This window comes from Antennarius striatus, chromosome 16, assembly GCF_040054535.1.
Source record: "Antennarius striatus isolate MH-2024 chromosome 16, ASM4005453v1, whole genome shotgun sequence".
Classification (NCBI taxonomy): domain Eukaryota; kingdom Metazoa; phylum Chordata; class Actinopteri; order Lophiiformes; family Antennariidae; genus Antennarius; species Antennarius striatus.
Genome location: NC_090791.1, coordinates 17,373,222 through 17,397,147, shown reverse-complemented (window position 1 = coordinate 17,397,147; position 23,926 = coordinate 17,373,222). Strand labels below are relative to the sequence as shown.

The 23,926-nt window shown below is 45.8% G+C and overlaps 1 protein-coding gene across 9 annotated transcripts in view; it reads left to right on the top strand.

Moving 5' to 3' along the window:
- Nucleotides 1–23,926, top strand: part of nfixb (nuclear factor I/Xb) — a 128,178-nt gene that overhangs the window by 87,323 nt on the left and 16,929 nt on the right. For 4 of the 9 annotated variants that reach the window (XM_068337036.1, XM_068337038.1, XM_068337044.1 and 1 more), the window contains 7 exons: nt 11,304–11,369; nt 12,942–13,016; nt 13,943–14,063; nt 14,355–14,390; nt 15,009–15,139; nt 17,883–17,957; nt 23,523–23,651. In XM_068337036.1, coding sequence (XP_068193137.1) covers nt 11,304–11,369; nt 12,942–13,016; nt 13,943–14,063; nt 14,355–14,390; nt 15,009–15,139; nt 17,883–17,957; nt 23,523–23,651 — 633 coding nt within the window. The remainder of the gene's footprint in view (nt 1–11,303; nt 11,370–12,941; nt 13,017–13,942; nt 14,064–14,354; nt 14,391–15,008; nt 15,140–17,882; nt 17,958–23,522; nt 23,652–23,926) is intronic. The other 5 variants (XM_068337042.1, XM_068337035.1, XM_068337037.1 and 2 more) reach the window with 4 other exon arrangements.

The following is a 23,926-nucleotide window of genomic DNA, read 5'->3' as shown; positions in this document are numbered from 1 at the left end:
CATCATGGCCTCCCTTTATGATGTCAGTGTTGTCTGCGTGAAGTTCACGTGACATTTCCTTCAAAGCACAGAAGTCAGATCCGTCTTTGAGGTTCATTGGAGCTCACAACATTAAACCTGTTGTTTTTTTTACCTCTGCATTGTCCAACATGCTAACGGGGAAGCATCGACACATTAACTGTAGGTAACACTCTGTGGAACGTCGATGAAGCAGAACGTAACCTCGTCCTGTTCCTCTCTGACTCCTGGTCTGATTGAACGCCATAAAGTACACCCAGAATCCCGTCTCATCAACATTGTTAAAACTTGGTGTAAATTGAAGTTTAATATATTGTTCACTCCAGCAACACACCTCAGAAGGTGGGACATGTGGTCTTTGTTGAGATTACGTTCAGGTCGGAGGATCTGTTGGTGTGTTGTAAAATGTCCCACCTCCCTGTCCCATCATGGTATCAATGCTCTAAGTGTCATTGTTCTGCTACCTGAAGGCTAGTCAGAGAACTCCTCTACATGGAGACTGGTGGGGGCACTGGTGAAGATCTGTCTGTGATGGGACGGATCACCACGGGTTGGTGGGGGGGGGGGGGTGAGAGACTCTTTATGAAACTGAGAAAGTACCTCAGGACATTGGCGTTGCAGCAAAGCGACAGCGCCGCCTCTCCGTGGGCTGGCGTTGGGGTTGGGGTGCCCACCGCACGCTGCCGTCACCCCCTCCTCGTACCTCCTCTCCTCCTCTGCTCTGCCAACAAGTCTGTCTTTCTTTCTCTCCTTCTTTTATCCTCTCTGCTCACGTCTTTCTTGGCGAGGCAAAACGTTCCCACAGCTCTCACAATCCCCCCTCCACACACACCCCTTTCCCTTTCTACCCCCCCCCCCCCCCCTCAGTCTATCACCACCACCCCCCCACTTCCTCTGTCTCATTTGCTTCATTTTTGTCTTTTTCTTGTCCTCCACTTCTGTCCTGTCTGTCTTCCTATATCATTCCACTCTTCTGTTACCGCTTCTCTCTCCTCCTGTTCACTGGTGGAAAAATGGTCCCCACTCCCACCTGTGCCCAGACCCTGCTACACACACACACACACACACACACACACACACACACACACACACACACACACACACACACACACACACACACACACACACACACACACACACACACTCATCATGGGAATGCAGTCCCCCCACAAGGTGGCTCATGTCTTTCACCCAGCGCTGTGCGGCTCGGCGCTATACATTTTATCCTGTATGAAACTCAATATACACAAATCATCGGCCGCGTTTTAAACACGCCTGCCAGCTCCACGGATCTGGCCTGACTGACTTCTTCTCCAGAATCTGTTTACTGTGCATGTCATCAGGTTAGACGGGCCTCGATTTTATCCCCGAGTATGTTTTGCAAATTTAATCAGCAACACATAAAAACAAGTGTTCATTCCTGATGGAAATGTTTAAACCTGACACTCAACATGTCCAGTACCAACATTCTCCGTCGGATCTCAGTCGCCACAGATATTTTGTGTATTTTTTTGGGTTATTGTTTGAAGGGAGATATGTTTTCAACACTCCCACCCCCCTTTTTTTTTTTTTAACTTTCCCTTCATGCTGAAGCCACGGCAGTCCTGCTGAAATCTTTCCCACTGCTGTGGCTTCGCCCAGCGAGAGCCATATTTCTTTAGCATGTGTTGCTGCGATGTTCCCCTACTGCCAACAAGTGACATCTGCTGGCCAAATGGAGGAACGACACCCTTCCACATGCATTTCCAGTTGAATGTGTATTCCCACAGACGGGTTCAAACCACAGACACACAAAGTGAAGTCTTCCAGTATTTTCCGCACTAAAAGGCGCACTGGACTATAAGGCGCACCTCCAATGAATGGTCTATGCCAAACATGTTTCATATATAAGGCGCACTGGACTATAAGGCGCACCAGATTGTAAGGCGCACCTTCAATGAATGACCCATTTCAAAACTTTTTTCACATATGAGACACACTGGGTTATAAGGCGCACTGGACTATAAGGCGCACCTTCAATGTATATCATATTATAAACATTTTCAGATATATAAGGCGCACTGGATTATAAGGCACACCGGTGGTTGTTGAGAAAATTAAAGGCTTTTCGGTGCGTCTTATAAAGCGGAATATACTGTGATCACAGCTATGGGGGATTTTCTGCAGACCGACTGGGACAGAACAGGATAGTGTGGATTTGTGAGTCCCCCCCCCCCCCCCCGTACATCACAGCTCATCAGCATAGCCACAGATAAAAGATAAAAGAACGTGGAGGTGGGGGTGAAGTGGGGAGGGGGTGGGGGGGCACACGGGCAGCGAGCCAGCCATCACACAACTCCATCCTTCTACCCCCTGCCCTCCTCTCTCTCCCATGGTTGATTCCCTTTAGGCCCCTCTCACCCCTTCCCACCCCCCCTCTCTCACCCCCTGGCTCCTCTTGCTCTGTGTGGCGTTGGCACGGCGAGGGCGCAGGCGGCACACAGACGGCCACGCAGATGGGCAGCGGGGCAACGCGGGGCTGCCTCCCCTACACCTGCTCCTTGCTGGCACTGGGGGGCTGGGGGGGTGGAGGTGGGGGGCAGTGCCTCGCACACAGTCGCACACAGTCGCTCACAAACACAGATGTGCATCTAGCGTGGAATTATCTCCCCGTTTACCGAACTTTTCCCACGTACAGACCCACGCTCGCGCAAAAATCCTCCCACGAGGCGTCTATACATGCCGATGTACACGCGTGTTACACATGTCTTTTAAAGAAGAGCGCTGTCTCCCTCCCACACTCGGCTGCTCAGCCTGTCAGTCACAGATGTTTACACGCTTATCTCCAACTGCGCCTCAACATGTGCTCTCCGGAAATTTTTTGCACGTATACACCGTCACAAACATATATAAGACACAATCACACATCCATAGCAACCAGATAATATATTTATAGCCTCACGCCCACACATTCACACTTCGGCATTACCAGCACAGAACCACATTTCACAATTAATCTCATCGCCTCATGCTGCGCTGTCACATGGAGTTACATACCAGACATTCAGTCAGCTACAAAGAGATGCACTAATGTCATTTTTACTCAATCAGGCAATAAAGATTGATTTTTTTTTTTTTACTTTAGCAGAGCCTGTATTGTGTGTTTGTTGACAGCGCACGAGGAATCGCCTGTTTTCTTTCTTTTCTTTTTTTTGTTTTAATAGTTTGGGTGTGGATGTGGAGGCCAAATAAACTTCCCAGGAAAGTGCCAAAAATAGCAGAAGGGAAAATCCATCCTACAACAGAAAACCCCGAGTGTTATTCCTCCCGCCTTTTGACTCGTAAGAGAAAATGAAGTGCGCCATTGACAGTTAATGGGCCATCATTCCAGTCACAGAACACTGGCTGCCTTTAGCAAGGAGGCTGCTCTTAAACCTGAGCAGAGACAGCGTGTGTCAACACCAGTCACTCAACAAATCCACAGTCCTGGCTTTTTTTTTTTCGGTCAGTAGATCAAGAGCGTGTTTTCTGCTCATCGCCGCTCCTGTCGTCCTCCTCGCTTCTATTGTTACAGATTAATGTGCTCTGTTAACTTCTCCAAACGGCGTCAGACCAAGTCCGGACGAGTGAATGGACACTTCTGAGAATCAGAGAGAATCAGAGTCTTCATTTGTCATGCTGACACATGTTTTCACATGGGACAGTACGAAATACCTCTCTGAAGGTCCCAGTACGCCCGGTCGATAAAGATAAAGATAAGTTAAGAAAGACAAGAAAAAACTTAAAAATGTAAGATAAATAAGATAAGAAGAACAAGTTAAAAAAAAGTTAAAAATGTAAGGTATATTGTTTGAATATTAAATGTATTTTTCTGTATATATTATGTATCTATTTTTATTATATATATTTTTCTGTGCGACGTTTCTACGTTCTCCCCGTGTCTGTGTGGGTTCTCTGGTTTCCTCCCACGTGTGGCTCCACGATGTGATGGTAACGTATCCGGAGAAGTCTCTCCGCTTCTTTCCTGTGAGTCTGCTGGGCTGCACTTCAGCAACCCCCGTGACCCGCAAAAAGCTTAGGAAGTATTTCAGAAAATGCATGAATGAATATTAGATGTTGTTTGTCGTCCAATCAGCATCAGTGTCCCGCTTCAGTGTCTAAAGACTATTGTCTGGTAACCTCCAGATGTGACAGAAGCAGAGCTAGGCAGCGAATGAGGCGTCGCGTTAGCGATGGATATGATGAAGACAGAAAACAACTTCATCCACTTCATCATCGGATGCGTCCGTCCGTCTGAAAACCTCAAGGTGGCCACAGTGAGCAGGGTCATTCCTGGGCCAGCTGTCCTGTCCCATCAGCCCCTCCACAGCTGCAGCGCCCAATAGGAAGGGCTGGCTTATAGACCGGGGTCAGGACGAGCTTTGGTAGGGGAAGATTGAAGCAGAGAGGTGGTGGTGGGGGTGGGGGGTGGGGGGGGGTTGATCAGAGGATGATGAGTAGTTTTAGAAAACCGGAAACAAATCTGGGAATGAAAACAGGAGGAAGAGGAGGGATGTGGAGGGGATGAAGGAGGTGTTTGAAGGAGGAGGAGGAGGAGGAGGAGAAAAAAGAGGTTGAAATGAAGTCCAATAAAAGAGCTGAGTGAACATCTGTGTGGGATAGCGCCGGGGATTAGGAGGGTTTCGAACATTTTAAGCGCATTAAAGATTTTTTAAAAAAAGGTCAGAATGTTTAGCAACACACTGATAAACCTCTTAAGCGAAACCCAATTGGGGAGGCTGTTTGGTTTCTTTATCCAGAGGCGGGTGGATGGTGGGGGGGGGGGGGGGGTGAGGCTGAGCGCTGTCTGCTTTTCATCCCTCCACCGTCAGCGTGAAGCCCTTGATTCCTGCTACAATATAGCTAGTATTTCACAGAGCAGGAGAAGCAGGGCTTTACCCCCACACCACATCTAAAGGCGTGTGAGAGCCCAGCTGCTGGTACCCACACACTCCAACATGAAGGACCGACACGCCACAACTACAGGGCATTTACAGCATGAGAGAGGGAAGGGAGAGGCGGCGATGGGGAGGGACAGAACAGTGCTGGACTTGTCTGCTCGGCTCTGCAGCCGTCGGTGGAAGGGGCCCCCTATCATTTGACTGTGAAGCGAACCGTGTCTGGGGAGCTATCCTCAGATGACACCGCTCACGCAGGGCGGAGGTGGACCGACACGGGTCACGGGCCGCGGCTAGAGGGACAGTCAGAGCTAAGCTGTTGCATGTATTTATACACAACCTGTGTATTTATACAGTATCGGTTTCCCTCTGGCTCCTCAGAAAAACAACCTGCAGCTCGTTTTCATCGGGTGCCTCAACTTTTTGATGGTGCGCGTTAACATTTTAACATTCTGTAAAGTTACAAAACTTGTGAAATACAGATTTTTTTTAAAAAAGAATAATTGTAATATATGGATATTGTTGTGTAGTCCTCCTCATAAACCCCCCCCCCACCCCCGAAAAAAAGAAAAAATGAATACAGGTGAGAACATCCTCGGCAGAGGTGAAAATTCTGGATCCTACACTTCCCATAATCCTGTGCTTCTCAAATTTTCAAGCAAGAAAAGATTTACTGTGCACCCCTCAAATCCACAATCTGATTACTGTACTAAAAATGTAATATAATAATATATATAATTTATCACAGATTATACATTATATTATATTATACTATAATATAATGTATATTATACATTATATTATATTATATTATATTATATTATATATAATATATAGGTGAATATATATATATAGGTGAAGAAGCGTGTCCAGGCAGGATGGAACGGATGGAGGAAAGTGTCAGGTGTGATGTGTGATAGAAGAGTTTCAGCTAAAATGAAAGGAAAGGTGTACAAAACTGTGGTGAGACCAGCGATGTTGTTTGGTCTAGAGACAGTGTCACTGAGGAAAAGACAGGAGACAGAGCTGGAGGTAGCAGAGATGAAGATGCTGAGGTTCTCTCTGGGAGTGACCAGGAAGGATAGGATCAGGAATGAGTACATCAGAGGGGCAGCACATGTTAGAGGTTTTGGAGATAAAGTCAGAAAGGCCAGACTGAGATGGTTTGGACATGTCCAGAGGAGAGATAGTGAATATATTGGTAGAAGGATGCTGAGTTTTGAACTGCCAGGCAGGAGGCCTAGAGGAAGACCAAAGAGGAGGTTTATGGATGTAATGAGGGAAGACATGAAGGTAGTTGGTGTAAGAGAAGAGGATGCAGAAGACAGGGTTAGATGGAGGAAATTGATTCGCTGTGGCGACCCACTGAAGGGAAAAGCCGAAAGGAAAAGAAGAAGATATTATATTATATATCTCTGTTGTCCCGGGGACCTGGAGCCTAACATCCTGTCCTGTTCTGCGTTGAATCCACTGGTGATGTGGGTTTTATAGTTTGTTACTGGTCTGAACCCCCCCACCCCCACCCCCTTTTCCCGTATAGCACACGTTAGGTTGCAGCGGACCTGTTTGCTCATGTGTGCTTGTGATGCACAAACAAACACTCTGATCTGTTGTCTAAATTAGTACGATACAAAACAGTGCTTGTGCGAGCCGTGTGCTCTCCTATAGGATGTGTTCACTAGATGAGTCCATTAGGCTGGCAGAGGCTGTGTGTGTGTGTGTGTGTGTGTGTGTGTGTGTGTGTGTGTGTGTGTGTGTGTGTGTGTGTGTGTGTGTGTGTGTGTGTGTGTGTGTGTGTGTGTGTGTGTGTGTGTGTGTGTGTGTGTCAATTTACATTCAAGTGTCCCTTAATGATTTCCACTTGGGTGTATGTGTAATGGCATGTTGTGTGTATGCGTTCATATGTGTGTGTGTGTGTGTGTGTGTGTGTGTGTGTGTGTGTGTGTGTGTGTGTGTGTGTATGATGAAGGTGTGTGTGTTTACCTGGGTGTGAGTTATTAGCTTCTGTCTGCATCTGCAGTGTCACAAATGTATAGCTGGTGTTAACGTCTGTCCACCGGTGGCTGACCAAAACACTATGTGTGTGTGTGTGTGTGTGTGTGTCTGTGCGTGTGTGTGATCGCAGCGATAGCATGGTGTGTTTGATGGTGTGTGTGTGTGTGTGTGTGTGTCTATGCTGTATTATCTCTGACACAGCGTGTGCAGGGGTCCTTGGGGCAACTGTGTGCAGGAGATAAGGGTGATTCATCTGTGTTTAAACGTCTGTGTGTGTGTGTGTGTGTGTGTGTGTGTGTGTGTGTGTGTGTGTGTGTGTGTGTGTGTGTGTGTGTGTGTGTGTGTGTGTGTGTGTGTGTTGTGATGCTCATCAGTGGATGAAAACTTCCGTTTTTCCAGATTTTCAGATAAAAACAATGGTTACAAATTCTAACAGTTACCTGCAGTACTCTCATTACTCTTGATTCTTGTTCACTTTTGTGTTTACATTTGTAAAATATAGAGATTTTTATAGCCATCATTCTCAATGAACAAACTAAGAGACGACAACTTAATTCCATGTATTTTTTGTGTGTGGAGTAGAAATAGAATTGAACATGTATCTTAACAAATAAATTTGAAAATATTGAAGTGTTTTAGAGTAATCAAACTAAAGCACCATGTGCGGCTTAAACCAGCACTGATGAATCTATCTAGAGAATTACAGTTAAAACGTCTTACAGCTGCGCAGCACATAAGAATTAACGAAAGTTAAAAATGTCAAACTACGACTTTTATGGTTGTTGGAACTTTTACAGTTCTCATTTTCCCTAACTGATCGATAAGATCAGTCTGTCCGATGCAACGTTACGTAATGTCATTTAAATACCTCCGATGTGACAAAACCATTTCATCTTTATGTTTTACTATTTGTCGTATTTTTTCTCTCAACAGCCGCCCTCTTCATTCAAACGCTTAAAAACAACTCTCAAAAGCTTTTTTTGATTGATTTTCCAGCTCTATTAAGACGTTCATTAAGCTCCTCTGGGCTCTAAAACCTCTTAAATCAAACTTTTAACGAGTCGCAATAAATGTCAATAATCTCAAAATGTTGCACATGAGGATCCTAAGTGTCAAATATCCATTGATTAGTCTATATTGGTGTCTTTGGCGGTGCTGCTATTTGCTGCTAAAGCCTGTACAAAAAGTGCAGAGATGAGTTAGAATGACTCTATGGAAGCGACCAGGATGGCGTGTTCTGCTGTGATCTGTTCTAGTGTTGGTAGAGAGAAGTCCAGCGTAGAGGTGACGTCATCCAGAGAACCATGTCTGTTACCATTTTGCTAATAGAAGTTGGTAAAGCTGGGAATTAGTTGCTAATGTATCTGCAGTGGATTTAACACCTTGAAATGCAGCGGGACTGATATAGTAAAAAGTCACACTCGTTCGGGTGGCGCGGCGGCCGTCGGTCCGTGTGGTGCCAAGAAATACTTCAACAAAACAACACATTGAGCCCGTGCCAGTGGGCTATATTATTTTCTTCATTCAAACTAATTGCGATGCCAAACAGTGACACATATGCACACACAGGCTTCAACAACCACTCATCATTAGGGACTTCGAATGTGGTCTGCCATCCCTGTTGTCATGACAACCAGGCACCGAATATTTGGTTTGGAAACTGTCACATTGAGCAAGAGAGACTTTTCAGAGGCGAGCCGATTGGGTTTGAACGGTCAGTGACGAGGATTGTGGGAGCGATCGCTGCTGGAGTAAGAGAGGCCTCCGGTCTCACCTTACATGATCGCCTTGTTCACTTTGAACGACTCGCTTGTTTCCCTGCTTCTGCCCTATGTGAGAGCGCCCGACATCAGCGAGCATCTCTCAACGCTCCAACGCTCTCTGTAACATGCTAGCAGGCGGGTAATCCAACTCTGGTCCGTCTGCAGACGATCGTCCCGACGGTTTGATCCTCATTGTGCTGCTTATCTCGTAGTCTTTTTGTTACCTTCAGGACGATTGGGTCTGTTTGTGTGAGACAGTGTGCTTTACAAGCGTGTGTGTGTGTGTGCATGTGTGTGTGTGCGTGTGTGTGTGCCGTCAGCTAGCAGGAATGCATGGGTACCGCCAAAGCTAAGATGGCTGCCAAACGCTAAGATGGCTGCCAGGATTCCACAGAGAGACAGCACGAGAGAGAAATAGAAGCAGAGACAGAACAAGTGTGAGAGGAATGGAGGGAGAAAAGACGTGAAGATCGACTCCCTCCTGCCGAATGAGGGAGGAGAAGAAAGAAACTCCATGCCGGAGTGTTTTTCCCTCTTCTCTTTTTGACCCAGAGTGATGAGGTGGTTTTTGTTCCTTTTTGTTTTCTTAGTTTTGGCAACTCACCCCCGGAGACGAGCCGAGCAGCAGTTTGCCGGCACATCGTCTCCTAATGCCATCCCAGATTAGGACGCTGATTCGCTCTTAGAAGAAGTGGTGAGGCCTAGCGTTGCCTGGGGGTGGGTTTCATTCTCTCGAGACTTGCCCCAAGATGACGTCAAAGCATTGGCGCTGTGGGGTAGTTGGTCTGAGCGCTACATGTGAAGGGTAGCAATTAAAACTGTATGGGGTTCAGTCGGCGAAGAGTTTGTACCTCTGAGGAGAACTGGATTAAATCAAGTCTCAAACAGTCGTTTAAAGATGGAAGCAAAGACTTCCTGTCTATCGAAAGAAATGAGACACTAAATTAATAATGTTTGTTTGTCTGTCCCTGATGACGTCGGGGGGGGGGGGACTCCACTCTGCTCTCTCAACACCACATTTGCTTTTAGATCAATAAGTTCCATCTGTGGAGATACAGTATCTACCCACTCGTGGGTCTGTTTCGTCTCTCGTGAAAGCGATGTGACATGTCTGACCAGAAAGGGATTGGAGGATGAGAAGACGGAGCTCTCCAAGGCTCAAGTTGTCAAATTGATCGCAGAAGTTTCCGATCAGTTTCAGTATGAACTCAGCTGGAGAGTTCAATCTGTTCAATCTGAATTTGATTCATTATTGGAAAATGTGTTCAAGCCTCTTAGACCCACTTTGAAAACGTCCAACTTCCTCTGGAACGACCGGACAGCTGTTTCCAAAGCACAGACAGAGTTCATGTCTCAGTTCAAGCCTCTCTTCTCATCTTCAAGTGTTTCAGACATGGCACCTTCCACTCTTCCCAATAGGAAGTTTTCTTCAGTGTTCGTACTTCATGAAGATGTTTGATATTTTACCACTTGTTTAATTAGATACCCCATCCTCACTGAGCTCATTTTAGGACTACAGGTAGTCCTCAACCAGCGGACACAATTGGTTCTGAGGGCCTGTTCATAAGTCATTATTTATTCAATTTCAATCTATAATCACCATTTGAGGTCAGTTAAATGTCATTACTACTCTAAATACTAAAGTTGTTAGATTGTTTTGTATCTGTGGGTGTTTGAAAGTTGGGTGTTAGTATCTTGAGGACTATCTGTGTATGCATCCCTTTCTGTCCAGTCGTCTCAAAAGTTTTGATTTTCCCTTTCAACTTGTCATATTTTTTCTAATTGTTCATGCATGTTTGGGCCTCAGTGCCTCTTCTTGCTTAACTTAGACAGCAGCATGTGTTTGCATCCCAGCAACGTAAGGAGCCACTATGAACTACTAAGTAGTGAGCTGTTGTTCCTGCTCAAAGGCCCGTTAATGATCTCTTTATTGAAAGGTTTTATAGTCCAGATTTGACCGACGGACTGCTAAGTTGCTGTACATGATAAAAACATTAAACTCCAGAGGGATGCATTACGCATCTGAAGAATGACAGCCAATAAAAAAAGAACTGCATAAAGCATGCTCTTTGTCTGCTTGTGAAGGAAAATGCACGCAAAGCAATCCCTCAAACTTCTTTATGTGTACAGCAGGAGAAACTTGGGATTTCTTTAGAGGTCCAGCTCCTGAGCCGACCTGAGATAGTGGTCATGTGTACATTTGAGTGAGTGACAGTCCAGAAACAGACGTAGAAAAATGTTCCGAGCTCAAAGGAATGAGTACCCTGAAGACACTTTAGAAGACTTTTCTAAGAAGTATGAAAGTGATTTTCCCACAGCGAGAGACTCCAGACTTGAGGATATTAAGCTTCTGATTTGCCATTTTACGACATTCAACTGAGATTCAACCTGAGTGGAAATATGCTCCTATCTTTAATCTCATCCCCATGTCTGTCTCTGTTCAGGGGAAAGAATGAAAGGAGACGTTTCCCATCAAGTTTCTGATGAGTTCCCTCAGATACTGTCCTGCCCCCTCACCTTGGGCAATGTCCAGACATCTGTCCACCTGACTAACTTCTCTCTCTCTCTCTCTCTCTCCCCCCCCCTCTCATTCCTTTGTTCTTCCTTTCAGAACAATCAGGACAATCAGACAACTCAAACCAGCAAGGAGACACAGATGTCAAGCCCCCACCAAATGGTGAGTTTGCAACCATGTGCTCACATGCATGCTTCAACATTGCAAAAACATTCCTAAACTTTCAATGCAAGATGCACCAATGCAGCTCCTAAGACTCATGCAACATAGCGTTCATGCACGCTACCCCTGCATGCAGGCCCCTCTGCTTGTGCGTCCCGGCAGAGTTGGGTCAGAGTTTATTATGGTAAGGAGAGCTGATGGTACAGTACTGTGGGGGCTGTGCTGGGATTGTGGTGGGCCACTCATAAATCACACTGATGTTATTTGGAAGATGGGAACCACATGGCTGCTGCCTCACTGAGCACTGACCTCATACGCTGTCCCTGCTGTGGTTAACCCCGGACAGGGATGGAGCAAGGCAGAGTAGGAGAACGATGAAGAGAGTTGGGGGGGGGGGGGAGGAAGGATGAAAGAGGGAGGATGGGTGTGGATTTAAAATTCACTCCACCCCAGAGAACAGGGTGTCCTGTGTGTAGACCTGTACATGTTGGAGCACAAAGTTATTATAGAGCGCAAAGTTACAGCCAGCTTCACGTCGGAACAATAAGTCCTGCAGCAGCACAGACATGCTAAGAGAAGCCTACAGTGTCATTAACATCTTTGTTATTGTAAATACAGTGTGTGTGATTGGACCTCTGGTCACATGAGAACCAGTTTCAGATAATCAGATATCCTTTATTTTTGGAAAGTTTTTCTTGATAGCTTTTCACTGATAAATGTAATGTTTTTAAATCAGGCTTGGGCTTGGACGAGGCTTGTGGTCGAGGAGGGATTAGCATTTGGTTTTGGAGTCGAGCCTTCAATAACTATTTTTTTGGCCAGTTGAGTACAGCAGAAACAACTCGTGAACACACAGTCGGATCATTTCCTGAGATGTTATTGTCCTGATTGGTGAACGATAGAAGACGTGTCGCGTTTGAATGACAACAAGGTTACAGCTTCATTTACCAGGTGATTTAGTCACTTCTGCCCCCATGCAGTAATACAACAATCAATGTATTGGTTGTGATTATTGACATTCTTACTGGTCATCCTTCACTGACAGCCACCGGTGAAGTTGGAGAAGTATAAAGTTAGTACAACATAAGGACCAGTGTTCATGTTCAGGGCTAAATTTAAAGGTTAAAGATTAAAAAGAAGGGATTAAAGATGAATCTGACCATCAGTCTCCAAAGGAGATGTTCAAGAAAGTGTGCATCCCTTCACATCCTGCATGATCATCTACTATCATTGATAAAGACGTAAGTTTTTTGTTTTTTTTTAACTTGTATTTATAAAGCGCTTCATCACATCAACAGATATTTTAAAGCACTTGTGCATCAAACCATCATGAGTCTGTAATCAGTCAGACCTGATTGAGTGTGTTTGGATTTTAAACAGTCATAAGAAGAAAAGTGATCAGAGCTTTGGCGTCAGCATCTTCCTGGATGACAGCGGTGGTTTTCCATCAATGTGTTCTCCAGTTCATTCTGCATGTGTGTGTGTGTGTGTGTGTGTGTGTGTACATGTAACGTTCGGTGTGTGCCGTCGGCCCTCACGCGCCCTGGCTTCTCTCTTTTTTTTTTTTCCCAGGCCACTTGAGTTTCCAGGACTGCTTCGTGACTTCAGGGGTGTGGAACGTAGCCGAGCTGGTCCGCGTGTCGCAGAGTGAGTCACTACTACTGTCAGTCCCTATGTAGACAACACAACCCGTCAGCTCGCACAATTCAGAAGGACACGTCTCATAACACCTCGCCAGAGTGTGGCAGCGGGGAGAGAACTCTGTTTATTCAGTGTCTGTTGTTTATCAGTCCCGTTCTTCTTGTTTTGAAGTTGTTTGAGGACATTAGCGACACTTTTGAACGCTTTAAAGATGGCCGTTGAGTTTGGGTTGGTTGGGGAGACGGTCTTGGCAACACATCCATTGATATTTATTCATAAGAGTTATATTCTTTCTTTGTTTATGTAGTCTTTATTTGAAATTAGTCAAACGTCTTTATCAGTTTTCGTCATATTTAATCATCGATATCCTGCTTTTTTGGAGCGGAGTTTCCCTCTGGGGGTTTTAGTGAATGAAAAAGAGTTGACGTTTTGCTCTCAAGCATCAGGTTATTATTAACATTTCAGTCAAATCTATTCCAGCCAAAACCAATACGTTTAGTCATTTTACTCTTATTTCGTTTATTTGATCGCCGTCTGATGGGAAGCAGGATGACTGATTAAGAGTTTCTGGTCTGGTGATGTCACATTAAGGAATACTATCCTGACACGGAAACATGTTCTGATTTGCATATTTAAAAGGTCAACCATTAATGGTTCAACATTTTCTCAGCTTTCAGTTTTGACTTTAAAGTAATCAGAGAAGCGTAATGACTGGAAAAGAAAAGTCAATAAATATCAAGTCAGCAAAAAAAAAAGTCACAGGAGGTCATTTGGGTTCATCCTCTGGGGACCAGAGAAATAATCCATCCACCAGTTCTAGATGGTTAAAGGTGGATCAAACTGGTTAATGACCATCCCGTGTGTGTGTGTGTGTGTGTGTGTGTGTGTGTGTGTGTGTGTGTGTGTGTGTGTGTGTGTGTGTGTGCCCTCAGCCCCTGTGGCTACAGCGACCGGCCCCAACTTCTCCCTGGCTGACCTGGACAGCCCGGGCTACTACAACATCAACCAGGTGACCCTGGGGCGGCGTTCCATTACGTCCACCCCCTCCACCAGGTACGTCCACACTCTCAGGCCGGACTGATTCCTCTACTAATATCCTTCACTTTCTTAATTCTGTGACCTCTTCAGTCTGCTGTATTCTTTATGCTTAGCTCACTTAGCGTTGATTGTGGTCTTTCTTTCTCCTTCCAACCCCCCTTTTATTCCTCCTCCACGTCTAACCCGCCTCATCTTTCCCACCGATCTATCCATCATCTTGTATTTTGCATCTTTTTGTCTCCGTTAATCCCCCCCCCCCCCCGTGTTCCCCCCCTGTCGTCCTCTCTCACTCATCTTTTGCTGCAGGACTGAAATGGAGCTTTATGCAAGTCTCCCACGGAGGTAGTTACACTCCTTACAGAATGTCTCCCTTGATGCTAATGCAACACAGACCCCTGCATCACGAACGCACCGAAAACCACACAAGCTTTGCTCTCACATCGATATGCGCATGAGGGCACATGTGTCAGAACATTTTTAAAAAAAATCACTGTAGGTTCACAACACTATATATAATATTGGTCACAGATGTATACGTTTATAGGAATTTGCAGAGAAGCACAAAAAAAAAAAAAGCATTCCAGCGTGGCCGCGCCGCGCCGCGCCGCGAGGCCGATCCAGCGCAGCGTGGATCCAACATGCTGGATAAGATGCTGCTCTGCTGTTTGTGTCGCCGTCCTCACTGGGGTTGCCTTTTTTTTTTCTTTTTTTTTTCATGTAGAAACACAATATGAAAACAAAAATAATTTTTTTTTAAAAATGAGAATGTTCTGGATTTTTAAGCTTGACTCCAGAGGGAATTTGTGACCTCAGATGTCCCACAAATATGCATGCCTTCATTAAATCCACAAATACCCCTCAGAGAAACTCCCAAGTAAGACATCTCTCCAAGTCTTTCTTCTTCCCAGTCTTCATGGACCTCATCCTCCCTCTCCTCTCTTCTCCTTTATGTTCTCTCAGCTCCAACAAACGCAAGTCCATTGATGACAGCGAGATGGAGAGCCCGGTGGACGATGTCTTCTACTCGGGTCGCTCCCCAGCGGCCGGCAGCAGCTCTCAGTCCAGCGGCTGGCCAAACGATGTGGATGCAGGTAACCCACACACCCGCCCATCCCCCCGCTACTCCCACCCTCCCCCACCCCAACATGTTCTCCTGCAGCTGGGCGGAAGGTCCACTTCAATTCAGAAGGAAACGTTGGATCCGTAGCCTCAGCGCACCGTCTTTACGTTTAATTTTAAAGCCCACCAAAAACGCTTAGAATGAATTAGAACATGGAGACCATCAAATTAGTGAAGGGAATAGAATCCACCTGCAGCGCCTCTAAAGCTCACTTACATTTTATATCTTATTTATTTTATCTGTAGCAGGAATGTAAGATGACACGGTTGTGCTTTCAACACCTGTTTCTCGCTCTGGTGCAGGAACATTCTGGACTCTTGGGTCTTTGCAAAGATTAAACAAACAGGGTTTAACGTGTTAAGTTGTGAGCTTTAGAGGTGCTGCTGCATGGATTTAGTTACTTAAGGAGCAGACTGAGTGTTTTCAGTCCAGATGCTCAGATCAACCGGCGTGAACTTTATTGATTCCAGGCTGGGGTCAAGCTTCTCGTGTCGCTTCTCTCAACTCTCGAGCATCGAAATTCAAATATTTTCGGATGAATTTCACACCGACTGAGTTGAAATGGACCAAAAGCCACAGCCTCCCACCAGCACACCCGTCGCCACTGTACTGTGTTGACTTTTCTCTCCATCACTCAACCCCCTCATCACCATCACCATCATCATCATCATCATCATCGTTTCTCTTTTCCATTCACCCCCCCCCCATACAACCATCCCCACAGACCTCGTATCCTTTCTCCGCTCCAACAGCGACTCAAAGGGCCAGTTTACCCAAAATGCATTCCCAAACACGCTTCCTGTTCCTCCTTGTGGTGAGGATCTGCATTGGCCTGTAGTTTTGCTTCTATTTGTAGAAGTTTTAAGATTTCTGCTAAATGTCAAGACCAGTCCAATCCATCCGCCATCATCTGCAGAGAAACATTTGAAAGCCAATTTCCCAGTATCCCTGAGAATAATTTTCACTGGGATCTAATTTTAGACCTCTCCCAAATTGTAAAATGTGTCCTAGTGAGGTCACTTAAATGACATGTTACTGTCAAGTTTGTCCCATATAACTTTTTACTCGAGCACCACGCCTTTGTTGTGACGGGGTGGAGGCAGCATCATTGATAGTTTTATCTCCAAACTTCTGCAAGTGGAACTGGAAACCTTCTGCAATCTCACTGAATAAAGATTGTCTTCTTTTGGCTGAACTGACCCTTTAAGTAAACCACGGACATTTGACCATTTTTCCTAACCTGAGGTGTCTGAGGTCTCAGCGAGAGGAATAACAGGGCTGAATGACGTTAGCGCCACTGAAGTTATCCTAGAGTGTGTGTTCGTGTGTGTGTGTGTGTGTGTAGGTGTAACGTCTGAGACTGTCAGGGCCACAAAATGTAGATTTAAACATAGATCCCATTTAATCTAGTAGAGAATCTTTCGTCGGTCTCCTTTTGCATTTCATTTTGTTTGCGTAGACCAGAGGCATCAAACTCAATTTTTCCCGAGGGCCACATCAGCATGAGTCTGTCCTCAAAGGGCCAGATGTAAGTAATAAATGTAACTCAATGTAATGTAAAGTAAATGTAACTACTTAGTGTTGAATAACCCTGAATTTTTTACTTATTCAAGTTACAAAACATTACAGTTACACAGAAAAATGTTTGATTGTTTCTCTAACATAGATCCTTTTAATTTGTCGGGTTATTAAACCCCCAAAACTCCATAATAAAGAAAAATCACATCACACACATGTTAGGACGTTACCTTTGTTCAAAATGTTTTTGTCAGAGTTATAATGGGCTGAAGTCCTGCATCATAGGAAATGTAGTTTTAGTTTTTTTCAATGTATTTTTAGACACTCTGACCTTTCATGCCCTCTCGGGCCATGTAAAATGATGTGGCGGGCCACGTTTGGCCCCCCGGGCCATGAGTTTGACACATGTGGCGTAGACTTTTGATTTAAACGCTGATAAAATGGTGTCATCACTGAATAGTTTCATACAGTACGTATGATAGCCAGTTAGCTTAGCTTAGGACAAAGACTGGAAACAGGAAGTCAAGGTAATTCATCACTTCAGACAAAAACGGGCAAATTTCCTGATTGGCTAACCAAATGCTGGTTGTAGTCTATGGCATCAAAAGTTTAAAGAAACTCATGGAAGTAAGGCAACAAACTTAATTCCCCAAAATGTTGACCTATCCTTGACCCCCTGACATCCTCGGACGTATTTCCTCCAAATTTTTGTGTAGCCGTCCAGTTTACCGCAGCAGAGTCACGCGTTACAAATGCTAACCACCCGGTCTTTGGCCAACAGTATTTTAACCATCTATATGTGGATCATGCCTTTATAACAGTCTGTGTGTGTGTGTGTGTGTGTGTGTGTGTGTGTGTGTGTGTGTGTGTGTGTGTGTGTGTGTGTGTGTGTGTGTGTGTGTGTGTGTGTGTGTGTGTGTGTGTGTGTGTGTCTCGTGGGTTTACTGTTTGACTTTGGGGATCCAGATACGTTTGATGTTCCTGCCGTGGCTCTAATCCCACCAGCAGTAATGATGTAACTGTTTTAAAGACACTTCCTGTACTCTATAACATTGAGATCCCCTGTTGCCCATTATTGAACAATCCCTCTTCTCTTTACCATTCTTTCCATTCTGTATCTCTCTCTCTCTGTCTGTCCCACCCCCCACCCCTCTTTCCATTGTTAACTCTTCCCTTCTCCCTGTTTGGCCTTTCAGTGCAGCACCATTTGGCCAGTGTGCAGGAGAGGAAGATTAAGCATGAGAGCGATGGAGTGCAGTTTCCTTACCATGGTTAGACCAACATTAAACATTATACTGTGTACATGTATACATGCTCTCCTTCAGCTCACACCACCCTCAACCTGTGTGCATCTTTCTGTTCTTTTTTTTTTTTTTAATTTATTTTTCCCAAGTCTGTTTGCCCTTCCTCTGAGCTCCCTGAGCTGTTTTGCATTTTCCATTTGTCTTATTCTCTTCCTTCCCTCTCCTCTCTCTCTTGTTCTCTTGTTCTCTGGCTGTGCTGCCGCTGGGTGGGGTTGTGTTTCTACCAGATGTCTGCTGTTGTCCATCGTGAATTTACCAAAGCCTTTTGGTAGCCCAGTAGCTCCATAACAATCCACCGTTCGTCTGCCTCAAAGATATAAATCAGTTGGAGAAATCAGGAGGATGAAGGCATCCGTAACGCGTTAAAAACAATGAAATACTCTCATCCTGACACACACTGTCTGTGTTTAATTATGCGCATTATCAAACCCAAAACCACATTGTTGCGTCGCACCACATGAATAGTTTCTGAGGCGGTGTGAATTTGTCAGCAACATCTAGCTAAGAGCTCTGGCTGTTGTTGGCTGTTGTTTTTTTTGTCGTGCCCCGAAAGAGAAAAAAAAGTGCTGAAAGGCGATGAAGAGGAAGGGGGTGGGCGTCCACCCGGGTCTGCTGGACGGCGGCGTCCCACCTGCCGTGAGGTCTGACTCAAACCGTCTCGGAAAAGGCGGCGCAGGAAAAACCAACACAGGACCCCCCCCACCCCCCCACCAAAAACAGACACGGCGAGGCGCTCAGGTGTGCCGCACAAGGCGCCGCCTGTCTGCACCGACGTCTACATGTTGCATCCAGACACACACACACACACATGCGCACGAATGAATTCATTTTTTTCTTCTGATTTACATTCACACATATATACACACACACACCACACACACACACTCACGCACACACACACACACACACACACACACACACACACTCCTTAATCTGGAGCGGAGAAGCTCTCTGGTCCAGATGGCGCCTCCATGTGTCTACAGCGAAGGGAGCTACTGGGTTACAGCAGACATCTGTTCTGGTGATGGTGGTGGTGGTGTTGGGAGGGAGAGATGAGGAGGGGGCGGAGGATCTGAGGAGGTGGTGGGGGGGTAGAGGACCCCCCACCCCCCGCCTCTGCCCGCTCTGGAGGTGATCCTCTACCTGAACGGGGGGGGGGCAGCAGGTGATGATGGGAGTCATCATGACGACTGCCGCCTCCTGCTCTGCTCTGCTTCTCCTTCTGCCTGCTTTGCTCCTGCTGCTCCGTGGTGGGAACACCACCGACCCCCCCTTCCCCCCCTCCTCTCCCTCCCCAGGACGGGAGGATACGAGGCTGATGGAGACGTCCTGCTACGTGTTTGGTTCGATGGGATGGTTGTTGCTGAGGAAACCTCGCTGTGTCTCTGATGAGCGAACTCATCTCTGTTAATGCTCATTGTTTCTCGCTTACCTGAATGATGAGTGTGTGTGTGTGTGTGTGTGTGTGTGTGTGCGTGTGTGTGTGTGTGTGAGCTTTTCTCTCTCTCTCCAGTGTGTGTGTGTGTGTGTGTGAGTGTATGCACATGTTAGTGGACCAGTTCTGTGACAGCTAGAGGGTTTGTGTGGTCGCCAGCTTGTTAGCATGGCAAGACTAGACGGTCATGGGAGCAATTGGCTGCCAGTCTGGTTCAGCAGTGTGTGCCAGGAGCAGGACACAGGAATAATGTAGAGCACAACTGTGTGTGTGTGTGTGTGTGTGTGTGTGTGTGTGTGTGTGTGTGTGTGTGTGTGTGTGTGTGTGTGTGTGTGTGTGTGTGTGTGTGTGATGAAGAGATAGATCAGAGTAACTTCTGTTAGCTTTATCAGACAAAGCTTTCATTGAGCATCTGGGTCTCGTTCTGCCGCTCCTCACTGAGAGGCCTCGTCCTCGTGCTCGTCCTCGTCCTCATCTTCGTCCTCGTCCTCGTCCTACCGGATACATCAGCCTGATTCCGCCTCATTAGTGAATATCACAGCCACTAAAAACAGTATGTGTCATTTAAGGCTGTTTGTGCATAATCAGATAATTATACTTGAGCTGTGTGTGTGTGTGTGTGGTGGTGGGGGGGGGGCTGCGGGCATCTCTATACGTTCCACAAGGGGGAACAAGCAGGATTCATAGCGGGGATGTGTTGAATCCACATTGTGTCTGACTTTGGATGTGACACCTGATTCCCTGACCCTCCTGTCGCGTTTTGAACACACACCTACTGCGTTACACAGATAACCTGTTGGAAATGCGTCGGGTTACTGAGACTCACTGAGTTGTGGCAGCGATGAAGAGTGAATTAAATAAATTCAGAGGCTGTAGAATAAACTCATGGTACTTTATCCTCTACTGAGCCTCAATTCTGAAGCAAATATTTCATATATACTATAAATCAATGTCTGATGATTGTGCCTGTTAATGTGTTCATCATATTTTAATAGACGTACTACTTGATGGTCATCCATCCCTCAAAACCCACCAAATAGTTATATAAAATCATGTTGTCTTCATGATAATATTAACAATAATGGGAATGAAGTTATTTTTATTATTTGTTGTTTTACTTAACCTGAAATAAACATTTTTTTAAATTTAATTATTATAATGTGTGTTACGCTATGTAAAGACTATAATTAGGGTACCTAATGCTTAAATGCTCCGATTTAAAAAATAGAAAATAGAAAATAAATAAATATATGAGTAAAGTCTAATGGGGTTCATCTCTACGGTGGGTTATATCACCGCCTTGAGTAGAACATAAAACACAGGATTGTAGTATTTTAACTGTGTGTTATTACTACTTTAACCTCTAATAACACACACCGGGGGGGTAGCAGGAGTATTTTAGTGAACATTGCGGCCAACGTGTTAGCAAACATGCCTGTTCAGCTCATTCAGAACATAAATCCACATTTCATTGCTTCGTCTTTTTACCACGTGAGGCTCTACATCTACTCTTGGGTTGTGGGGTTGTAGCTCGCCGTGGACAGGAAAGCGCACGGCGCGTTTTAAGAGGTTTTCTCGGCGGTAACAGCTGCCGGCTGGAAAACTCGGGCTGATGGGAGCAGGGAGAGCGAAAACCAGAACAGTAAAGCTGCGGGCTGGAAAAGCAAAGCAAAGTTAAACGGAGCTATAAAGCTTGTTGATCAGCTGCAGCAGTGGAATCAGGTGATAACTCCCCCGCTGGGCCCATCACCACAATCAAGCTTATTCATGTACAAGTATAGTCATGTGACCCGTGCATATAAAAATATTTATTATAGCGTTCTGTGCATATAATCTCTGCTCCATTGCAGCAGCAGGTGTATCCCTTATGCAGCCAATTAAAACTGGTTGTAATATATTACCAGCGAGACACCATCGGAAGTAAAATATCACTGCCAGATGGATGACAAGCCTACGCGACTCATGTTCTGCTGACTGCAGCAAACTGTTGGGACTTTTTTTTTATTTTCTTCAAACTTTTATTTTGTGTTCAGCTGTTCTTATGCTGCATTTTTCTGTCGTGAATAGACGCCACGATCGGCCCCACGCCCACGTGATTACCTTGCGATTGTTCATCGTAGAGTTGACTTTCCATCTTATCCCCGGACGCCTGAGGGGTTTAGCATCGCATCGTTTCTCACCTAAAGAACACGCAAGCTGTCCAAAAGGGGTGTCAAATCTCAACGGAGAATTATTCATCCTCATGTCTTTTTTTTTAAATGTAATGGAATCCAAGTCAAAAATATATAACGTTGTACATTATCTTCTTTTACTGCTGTGAAATTAGGTCAGCGTCTTCTGGCTTCGCACCTCTTGTGTTCCTGCAGGCCTTCCAGGGTTGTGAGGAAATCTCACTTTTTTTTCTTTTTTTTGTATTTATCCTCCTTTTCTATTCTACCAGTAAATTAAATTTATCTCACCCTGCATATTATATCCGCTCCTCCCACCTACATGTGTCACATGATGGTGCCTAGCTGAACATAAGTGCCGGCGCCCACCTTTTTCTATACTTATCGGTTGCCCACACAAGCACAGCTGCGCCCATGCTGCCTATGAGCATTGTGGGTAAACAGTGATAAAATATTTCCCAGCGTAGCATTAAAAAAAAGCTTTTCAGAAATCTGCTCTGTTAGACTTTATATGTTTAGCTCATAAAATCTATTTCCACGTCTCTTTGGGCCATGTTGGAATTACCCACATCTTTATTAGAGTGTATTTGTTTTATACGTGTGAATATTGTCTCGTTTAAGAGTTTACGGGGCTTTTTTTCTTCTTTTTTTTTGGCTAGCCAAGGTTGTTTATGAATTCTGTATTCTCCCAGCGAACAAAACCATCCATGATGTTTCGGAGCGGTAATGAGGTCTCGATGTACACCTTTCTATACTTTCACTTTCTCACTCCTCTCCTCTGCTTTTACGGATGTTTCTGTCCCAGGCTTTTAATGTCAACGTCGATTCCACATTGCGGGTCCAGACAGAGGTCAAACACACCATTTGGCGCTGGTCCTCAAACCCTGAAAGTCTAAATTGTGCCTTTGGATTACCATACATCAAAATAAATTCCCTCTGCACCCACCACACGAGGCCTTGATCACAGGAGAGCGCCTCTTTTATCTGAAGCTCTCACACTTTTGGCCTTGTTTCTGGTCCGCTGGTGAGCCCAGCCTATACTTAGTGTGTGCTTTTACCAAACGGAGGCAGATTACATGCAGTCTTTTAGCCTCGGCCGACATTTATAGACAGAGGGGGGACACTTTAATGTTTGTCTCTGAGCGCTGGGTATGCTGTCACCTCACGACTTCTCCCATCCAGGGGTTTACTGGCACTTGGCCCACACACACACGTGTGTGTGTGTGTGTGTGTGTGTGTATGTGTGTGTGTAGCCACGAATGCTCCAAAACCAGTCCACCTCAGTATTGAGGTCCTCCGGGACCCTCGTTCCGTCCGTCACTGAGACATGCGGTGACATGTGGTGTGTGAAGCGAGCTGATTGGTCGGATGTTTTGTTGTTGTCGTCACACCCGACTCTGGTGTCATTTTGGGATTCGTCACGTCTGGATTTTTGGTGACCGTAGTCGGACCGCCATCGCATTCCCCAGCTCTCCTCTCTCCTGATACTCGCCCCTAGCTTCCGAAGCTCCCGCCCCTTCCCCCTTTCTCCCATCACCCTCCCCACCCCAACCCCCCACTTCACTCTGAACCCCTTGCTGCTTCCAAACACGGCCTCTCCCCGGACCCCTCCCCCACCCCACCCCCACCCCCTCAATGTGACGGACTTGGTACAGCCTCCTGGCTGTACACCAACATAAAGCACCGGACAGTCAGATTGTGAGAACCCATCTGTTTGTTAAGCCAATCAACAAATCAATGAATGAATCAACAGATCAGTCCATTGATTTCAACCATAATCATTCGATTCCTTGCAATCAAATTTAAAAACTGATAAGTTTTCTTTTCCTTTTTTTTTTTTTAAAAAGTAGAGTCGAAGTAAGAAAAGCAGCCATGTTTGATTAAAACCTCGTCTCTGTTCTGCCATTCTGTTGATCCCCTTTTTGCCAGGACTCTCATCGCCTAGTTCTCTTAAGAAGCCGGGGAAATTCGATTTCAGCGCCCTGTCCTCCCAGACGAGGTCCCCCCGCATGGCGTTCACCCACCACCCACTGCCAATGCTGGCGGGAGTGAGACCAGGTGAGACCAACCCAGCTCCCGATCCCCCTGATCGCACCCCCCCACCCCCACACCCCTTCCTCTCCCACCCTCACCATCTCCTCCTACCCACCCCCCCTACTTCTTCAGGGCCCCCCATCCCTTCCCTGTGGTGCACACCTGGGACACGTGTCTCTAGGAGATGACATTGGCTGGGAATAAAAATCTGGAGAGCACCTCTGCCCCCCCCCACCTCCTCTGGTTTTGTGTGGTGTAGGTGAAGCTGGTGATGGAGCTTCTGAGTCTGGGTGTGGTGT